This window comes from Alosa alosa, chromosome 17 (assembly GCF_017589495.1).
Source record: "Alosa alosa isolate M-15738 ecotype Scorff River chromosome 17, AALO_Geno_1.1, whole genome shotgun sequence".
NCBI classification, from domain to species: Eukaryota; Metazoa; Chordata; class Actinopteri; order Clupeiformes; family Clupeidae; genus Alosa; species Alosa alosa.
The window spans coordinates 25,680,638-25,689,777 of NC_063205.1; the positions used below are offsets into that span (position 1 = coordinate 25,680,638).

Sequence of the window (9,140 nt, forward strand, 5' to 3'; positions counted from 1 at the left end):
GTCTTTGTACCTTTTTTGTCTGACTGTGTGGGCGTGTGTGTATGTGTGTGTGTGTGTGTGTGTGTGTGTGTGTTTGTATTGCGATTGGTTTTAAGTTCTTTGTTTTGGCTCATGCCATTTGGTCAGTTTCTGCTCTCACGTTGCTAAATCAAAAAAAAAATTCTCTCTCCGTCTGTGTGTGTGTGTGTGTGTGTGTGTGTGTGGGTGATTGGCCATGATGTGCAGGACAAAGAGGAGGCGGTGGCTCTTCTGTCCAGTGAGGAGTGTAAAAGCATCGTGCTTCTGGTGACCCGACCAGAGATGCAGGTGAGTGGGTCACTAACACGGCGCCTGAGAATGACATGTGAGGGTGTTTTCACACTTTGTGATGTTTTCTGTTTTCTTGGGGCAGCCGTGGCCTACAGGTTTCGCTTTAGACGTGTTCAGATGTGTTCACTGTGTGCTGAGTGTGTTTCACTAATTCACGTACTCCTCCATTTCACTGATAGCCCAGTTACTCATCCTCCTTACACAGGGGGGTGCAAGCGGCCATTGCTCTATCGCGATCTCCCCTTCAGGCATTCCAGGACTATGGCCTGCTACCTTGCCAAACATGCTTTAAAGGAGGAATTCGATTTGATATTGACCACAAAGTGTATTGAAACATGATACCGAGTGTGAGCGGTATGTCTCATAGCCCATCTCGGCTTGTCCCCTGCACTCCAAAATCTGGCTAGTTAACCGATGCTACCAACAGCTTTTTCAATAGTGGTGCTTCGGCATCGGGCCTAACCATGCAAATAAATCACTGTTTTACACCCCATTTACGAGGGCTCAATGTATCTCCACTTCATTGGTAGACTTCCGAGGGCCCTGACATTTTAAAAGCGAGACATTGAGAACTTTGAAAAAAGCACTGGTAGTTTACTTACAAGATGATTTATACGAACGAGTATCTTCCGCGAAGTTTAAGCGTTTGCAGCCATCTTGAATTTAGTCCCGCGATAAGTTGAACCTTGGTAAAATGAACAGGTATGATAAGGGATCAGACCAAAAATAATCCGGTGGAAATGCATGGATTCCAGTTTCTTCCAGTAGCAGAAACTGGAACCATGCATTTCACCCTCGAATTATTTTTAAATCTGGATCCCTTATCAAACCTGTTCATTCTTACTGCTGCCGACTTATCGAGACTAAATCTCAAGATGGCTGCAAACGCTAAACTCGCGGAAGATACTGTCTGTATAAATCGTCTTGTAAGTAAACCACCAGTGCTTTTTCAAAGTTCTCACCGTCTTGTTTTAAATGTCAGGCCCTCGATGTCTACCAATGAAGTGTGGAGATACATTGAGCCCTCGTAAAATGGGTGTAAAACAGTGGATTATTTGGCATAGTCTGAGCGTAAAACACCACCATTGAAAAAGTTGTTGGTAGCATCGAAGGGCTAACTAGCCAGATTTTGAGTGCAGGGGACAAGCTTTAGATGGGCTATGAGACATATCGTCACACTCGTATGCTAAGGTGTTTCAACACACTTTTAGGTCAATATCACACCGGAATTCTCCTTTAAATCATAAACCGACGGGCGAACTAGTGAAGTTCCTGAAAACACCCTGAGTGTGTGTGCGTGTGTGCGCGCAAGCATGTGTGTGTGTGTGTGTGTGTGTGTGTGTGTGTGTGTGTGCATGTGTGAGTGTGTATAAAATATATGATGTATAGAATGCAATCACATGTGTAGAGGTTATAATATGTATATAATAGGACCCAGTAGTATGCAAGTGGAAGATATTATGTGCATTCATAAAGAGCAAGAATTGCTTAGAGTGTGAAAATAGTCCGTAGGGACAGTCTGTGTCTCTTTAATGTGGTACTATCCACCTTAATGTCTGCAAATCCTTTGTGTAGCCTGCAGTTCTGTTAACTGCTCAGGAGTTGCGCTGAGACCACAACTCGACACAAGAGCCAAAATGGCTGACACAACATTCTCTCTCCCTCCTCCTCATTTGCGCTATCTCTCTCTCTATCTTCCTTTCTCCTTCCCACTTCCTTTCTTTTTCTCCCCATTTCTTTAACTCTCATTTTGTGTCCTCTCTCCCCTTTTTTGCTATTTGCTATTTTCTTCCTATTTTCTCTTTCCCACCATTATTCTTGTTCTCTCTTTTCATTCTCTCACTCCATTATTCTGTCTCCCTTGTCCCTCTCTGTTTTCATGGAGGAGATTATTCTCAGAGTTCCCTGGAGGAACTCAAGATGGTATTCCCGCAGGATCCATTCCAGGAGAATCCTCAGCAGATGAATGCTCGGGGGAACCAGGTGTGTGTGTGTGTGTGTCTGTGTGTCTCTCTCTCTGTGTGTGTGTGTGTGAGTGTGTGTGTGTGTGTATGTGTGTGTGTGTTGGAGGAGAGAAATGCTGAGTGGCTAAGCCCATTTCCCAAACCAGCCTATTTAGCATAATATCTAAAATGAATAGCCTTTCTGTCATTATAACGGTAATGAAAGTGACAGTATTAATAAACCCAAAGAGGCTCCACAGCCCAAACAATTAATGGAAGTCCTAAACCCACCCCACATGACCCTGGCAAAAATACTGTGCCTATAAATAAGTAGGCATGTAAAAAACATCCCCCAAAAAATACCACCCCAGTGAGAATTGTAAAATATGGATTATTACAGAGAATTGTAAGTGTACTGTAGGTCTTTTAAAAAGTGTGTTTTTAAAAAACCATGATTGTTTTTAACAAAAGTTAAAGTGTAAGTGTTTGATCCAAATGATGGCATAATCACTCTCTGGCCCTGGCTCACTTCCTGCTTTCTGCAGGACCAGGAGGGCGTCGCCAGCGGCTCCCCGTCCAAACACAGAGACCAGGAGAACCACAACCAGCAGTCCGAGGCCACCGAGACCTCCACCGGGCCTCGCGACACGCCACTCGGCCACAGCTGCCACCCCGCCCCGCCCCGAGCCTCGCCCGGGAGCACCAGCCTTCCCCGGTCCGGCTTGAGCCGGGATAATAGTGAGTCCGCCCCGCCGCGGCCTGGCGCTTGGCGCAGCCCCCTCGAGCGCAGCCAAGGCCCAGCGTGGGTGGAGCGGGACCTCTTCCAGCAGCACCTGCTGGAGCTGAAGTGCCAGATCCGCAGAATCGGGCGAGTGCGCGGCTTCTACTCACGCCTCGAGCAGCAGCACCATCGAGTGCAGCCTGACGGAGAAGAGCGGAGTGGTGGCCATCGGAGGAGGAGGAGGAGGAGGAGGAGGAGGAGGAGGAGGAGGAGGAGGCGTGGGGGGTGGAGCGCGAGCTGAGGATGCTCAATGAGGAGCTCCGCAGCATCGAGCTGGAGTGCCAGAGCATCATGCAGGCGCACCAGCTGCGCAAGACGACCCAGAGCGAGTCCCTGGACTACACCCACGGGCACGCTACGTCGCCGACGTCCGGCAACGTCCAGCGGGCGGCCAAGGGGGGAAGAGGGCAGCAGCAGCAGGGTCGCGGGGGGAGGCTGGCGGACATCCACGAGTACCCGGAGCGGTGGGGCGGCGACAAGCAGCGGGACAACAACAAGGACAGTTCGAGCGCGTACAACACGGCCGAGAGCGCGCGGTCCACTCCGCTGGGCATCGTGGAGCGGTCGCGGTCGCCGGAATCCTCGCTGCAGCAGCGCCACGTTAACCTGACCAACCTCAAGAACTTGCACGGGAGCGTGCACAGCTCCCCGGCACACACACACACACTCACACACACCAGTAGCCCGCAGCACCAGCACCAGCGCCGCTCTCACACACTACCCACCCCCTCAAGTCAGTCGGCACGGACAAACCAGACCCCCTCTACCCCAGGTAGCCCCAACCGGACCCTCCCTGCCCCCACCACGGCCACCACTAACTCCTCCAGCTTGGACCAGAGCCCCAGCAACCCCTCCGAGTCCGACCCGGCACTCCCAGCGGACGACGAGAGGGTTGACCGCAAGAGAAGCCACCACCAGCGTCGGCAGCCGGCATGGCACGCCGTCCCTTACGCCGGCATGCCCAACGCCGCGACCGCACGCAACTACCAGAGCTACGTCCAGCTTCTGCAGCAACACTCGTCCTCCTCGCTGGAGTTCTCCCAGAGCCAGCTGAGTCTCCTCAGCCTCCGCCCCGGCAGGCCCGGCGAGCCGCGGCTCGAGTGGAAGGTCAAGGTCCGTCCGTCCGCTGACGGGCACGCCACGTGGCTCGGGCGGCCCAGCACGCTGACCGCATCCTGCGGAGCGCAGGCTATGCGATCCGCAGGAGCCGGGAGGCCGGGCGGGATGACCACGGACGCACTTCCACGCTGCCAGCGAAGCTAAGATGGGCCGCTACTGGAGCAAGGAGGAGCGCAAGCAGCAGCTGGCCCGCGCGCGTGAGCAGCGACGCCGGAGGGAGTTCATGCAGCGCAGCCGGCTGGAGTGCCTCAAGGAGACCACAGGGGGCGCTGGCGGGGCCGGAGGAGGAGGAGGAGGAGGAGGAGGAGGAGGTGGGGGGTCTGCTGCCGCTGAGGCCCGGAAGGAGGTCAACATCCTGGAGCTGAGTCAGAGGAAGATGATGAAGAAGCGGAACAAGAAGATCCTGGACAACTGGATGACCATCCAGGAGCTGATGACGCACGGGGCGCGTGTGCCCGAGGGCACCAAAGTCCACAATGCCTTTCTGTCTGTCACCACCGTGTAACACACACACACGCACACACACACACACACACACACATGCACACCCACCCACACACACACGCATGCACGCACACACACACACACACAGACACACGCACACACATACACCCATAAACATCTCTAATGAACATCTTACATTTACATGCATGCACTCACAAATGCACAAATACATGAACTCATACACTGACACACAAACACATATCACAAACAACATCCACATATCCCCTTGATATGAAATACATGATCCTGTATCAACTCATATTTATTGAGTTCATACTTTATACAGTTGACAGGATCTGAACATTATGAAGTACATTATCTTGTATCAACAGTCGACAGGATCATCGACAGGACAGGACAAGCATCGCTCTTCTTGCGGTACGACACCAACTTGCCTCGTTGAATGTGGCAGTTTTGTTTTTCATATGAGGAACACAGAGAGAGAGAGAGAGAGAGAAAGAGATATTTTTCATGCTTTCATGCAACTAAATATCATTTTGTACAAAGACACAAAAACATTGCCCTTTTTTCATCCAAGAAAACAAATCACAACCTTGACAGACCAGACCAGAGGTGTTTTTGTACTGGGAGCATTTTGAATCTTTTTACCGTAGTGCAGTACCTCTTTGCTCTGAACCATGTGTACAAGAAAAAGACAGTGACTGAATGGAGGGGATCTGAGACAGCAGTATGTCTCTTCTTAGAAAACGGTCTCGTCCCCTTTCATACATGATGTCTTTATAAATGTCAACTTCTCATGGAAATTTAAATTGCATACTTGAACCTTGACACCAGGAGTTGTAGACACATTTAATTCCTTAAATGTATATGTTCATTTCTGTATGTGTTAACTTTTTCGTTTTCCGATGGCACTGAAAAGTAGCATTGATCAATTACTCAACAAGAAGGGAATCAACACCATACCTGATGGAGACCACATGTGTGTACGTCACATGTTCCTAAGATACTGCCCACTAAGAGAGTCCATTCCAGTCTTATGTAACAATTTGTAGCTATTGTAAAAGGAATTATTTGGATATTTATTTGTTTGTTCATTATGAACAGATGTTTTTTTTTCTCTCTCTGATTAACTTTATTTATCAAATGATACTCCTCACATGCACACTAGTGGAAGCTAGATGCAAGGAACTTTAAGTATATGCAGTACAAAATGTACAAAAAAGTTTATTTAGTTTGTTTTCTATACAAGAACCAACTGTTTGGTGTTTTTAAAATCATTTTGGAAAGCTTTTGGCAAACAGCTTTATTCCAAATCCTTTGAACCAGTTTTGTACAATTCTAAGGCCCTCTACATGGAATCAGTTTTATATACAGTAAAATGATTTTAAGTAAAGGTTTTTAACACAGGACCTTTGAGGATCTTCTCTACACAAAGAAGTACCTTTAACATTTTTTTCTCCATATGGAGGTAGCAGTAGATCAGAATTTCCCTAAGACTGTAGCCTTCCATAGATCAGTTACCGAAGAGGTGGCTGTGGATATTGACCGTGTGTTAAAAAACAACGCAAGTTGTGTTGTTTTTCAATGCAAATTGGTCATTTTCAACACATTTTTTGTAACAAATCACACACTACTGAGGCAGGACTTTGGTCCAATCCTATCTCTGCAATGCCGACTTATTCATAATCTGTTGTAATGCCACTTTTAAAGGGATGATCATGCTTTGATTACAGATGCATTATGCAGCAGTTATAAGCAAATACATATTAATAAGTTTAATTACTCGGTGTTAATGCATCTTAATTTATCATGGCCACGTTTGCAGTGAACTACGGTTATAATGCTTCACTGAGAATGTCACTCTTTCTGTTAAACAATAAACAATATGCCAGTTTATTTATGGACATATGCAGAGGAGCTGTATGAACATCGAGTGTGGTTTCTAAGGCAACATAAAAGCACTTGCAAACTCCAATGTCAATAACCACCAGGAGAGATGAGTTGCATTATATCTGCAGTCAGTGTGTGACAGTTAACATGGCAAGTCTTGTGTTGTAACAATAACAAGGTTACTTGGCTACGGTTGTTTACGACAATGTTTGTCTGTCAGTAGCGAACACAGACGAGCATATTTATCACACTTAGCCTGCTAAATAGACCAGTTGCCAGTTATGGATTGAGATCTATGCAGTATTTTCTCTGATCAGTGAGATACATTATGAAAGTATACTTACCATTGACATATGAATACTAGTCTATCATTCCTATACTAGTGTCTGAGATTACATTATGTCTGTTGGGCATTATTGAGTGTTAGCTGAATTGTTGCATAAAGGTAACAGGATAAAATATCCTTATGTAAGCTTGAGTAATCATAGCGGTGAATGTAATATTACTTAACAATAATAATAATAATGTAATTACATCATAAAGATGCCATTAGCCAATAAAAAACCTGCAGGATTTCCATCACCAAAAACTCCTCAGAACCAGGGACTCTGGTTGTTGACATATGAGTTTGTGAGCGGTAATTGCAGTATATTCTGTTTATGTTAATATTTGTGTGACATTAAATAATTGATTGACTGACAGTGTAGAAGAAATATTGGTGACACTTTACACATAATTGTCAGAGAAGCTTGACTCTCAACTATTCCTCAAAGGCATTCTCTTTAATTTAGCATTTCTATTCAGAAAAAGCTCTAATGTAGTACAGATATAGGAATTACAATGTGTACATCACCCCAGGTATTGAACCGAAGACTCTGTTGTCGTTAGCACCTTGATCAACCATGGGACACAAATAATCAACAAATAAAACCGAAATCTATTTGTGTATTTCTCACTATCTGTGTGTAAACAGATGGTTTGTTTATAGTCTAAGATGATTTAAATAAAGCTGAGCTTCACACAGTGGCATTACATAGCTCCTCTGCTGGGGCCCTTGAGGAAAGGCTCTCCAGTCTGTCTTTGTGATATCCCTAATGGTTTGTGTTGTTTCCAGATGAAAGTAGTTCAGATGAAAACAGGTGCTTTTCCTACCGTGAAGACTGATTTTTTCGACAACGCGTTATATATTTAAAAAAAGAAAAACAAACAGTGTATTTCTAAGAAGTCTGATGATATTCATATTCTTGCTCAGTGTTTTCTGGTCTTTCAAGTGATATGTAGTCAACAAACTTTTGTAGCAGAATCAATGTGTGCTACCGTAAGTGTGATATTTGCAAAAAAAATGTGAAAAAAAGAATAAACAAATGTTTTTTTCACCAGAAAAGGAAACAGTTGTTTTGATCTTTTAGAATAAACATCCATCTGCTTAGGTCAGAAATGTGCAAATGCAGAGGGGCAGATGTATGAGAACAGTCTAATAGCACTCATCACCACCCGTCACCTACTTCCAACGTAATTTGAGGTGCCCACAGCTGAACTGTAAAATTCAATCACATGCATAGTTGTAAACACTTTAACAGCATAGTCGAGGCTATGAACGGCATAACAATGCAAATGCACTTAAATAAACTCACTGAGGTTGCTCCCTCAATCACATCATGTTTGGCAGACTAGTTATTTCAAGCGTTTGCCAACACTAAAGCAGTGATGCTTGAGGATGACTGTCTCTAAAACCGTTTATCTGACAACAGACTTCTAGGCGTAAACAAGAGACTGCCATGGCTGAATAGCCTCTCCCCCGGCCGATCCCACTGGATGATAGCTTCTGGCACAATTCCAGCCCCTAACCGTCACATTATTGTCCTTACTCTGAAATTAAAAATAATGGGCATACCTAGGGGTTAAAGTGTGTGTGTGTGTGTGTGTGGGAGGGGGTTGGGAGGAACGTAGTTCTGCCCCCTCACATAAGTATTGCTACACCACAATACTCAATATGTTGTCCAACAGTGAGTCATTTTTCCCCTTTGCACCGACACTGGATTTTAGGGTTCCCCCACCTGCCAAATCTCACTTCAACCACAGGGCATACCTCCACATTTTAAACAGAAGTTATCATGGGGTCGACCGCTTTGCCCCATTTTCCTGCACTGCACAACCGATAACAGTTGCATGTGGAGATGTCACACGATTATTGTGAAAGTGTGCATCTGAGAAGATTGAGGATCCTTCGACTCTCTACTGGAGGAAATCCAGTAATCTATGCACGCACTGTTAGGAACTTCAATTTAGAACAGTAACATGTTACACTACTACCTTACAGACAAATGTAATGTGATTACAATAACACGTTACACTACTACCTTACAGACAAATGTAATGTGATTACAATAACACGGTACAACAAACACTGGTGCTGATATCATGCATATGACGGAATGCCTCATCAATCCACTCATATTTGTGTGCAGGGGGTGCCGTTAGCAAATTTGGGCCCTATGACAGACAATAATTCTGGGCCCCCTGATAATATGTAGTATTATGGGGCCTTAGAATCGTCCTAACAACACCCCCCTCCAGCTGTGCCCCTGTTTGTGTGTGATACTACTTTTCCCTGCATATGCACGAGTAAGAAA

The 9,140-nt window shown here is 45.8% G+C and overlaps 1 protein-coding gene across 1 annotated transcript in view; it reads left to right on the top strand.

Moving 5' to 3' along the window:
• Positions 1-5,856, top strand: part of pdzrn4 (PDZ domain containing ring finger 4) — a 57,607-nt gene extending 51,751 nt beyond the window's left edge. Inside the window, 4 exon segments of the mRNA XM_048267607.1 lie at positions 210-306; positions 2,798-3,166; positions 3,289-4,272; positions 4,274-5,856. Of these exon segments, the coding sequence (XP_048123564.1) occupies positions 210-306; positions 2,798-3,166; positions 3,289-4,272; positions 4,274-4,657 (1,834 nt within the window). The 3' untranslated portion in view covers positions 4,658-5,856.
• The last annotated feature ends 3,284 nt before the right edge of the window (positions 5,857-9,140 follow it).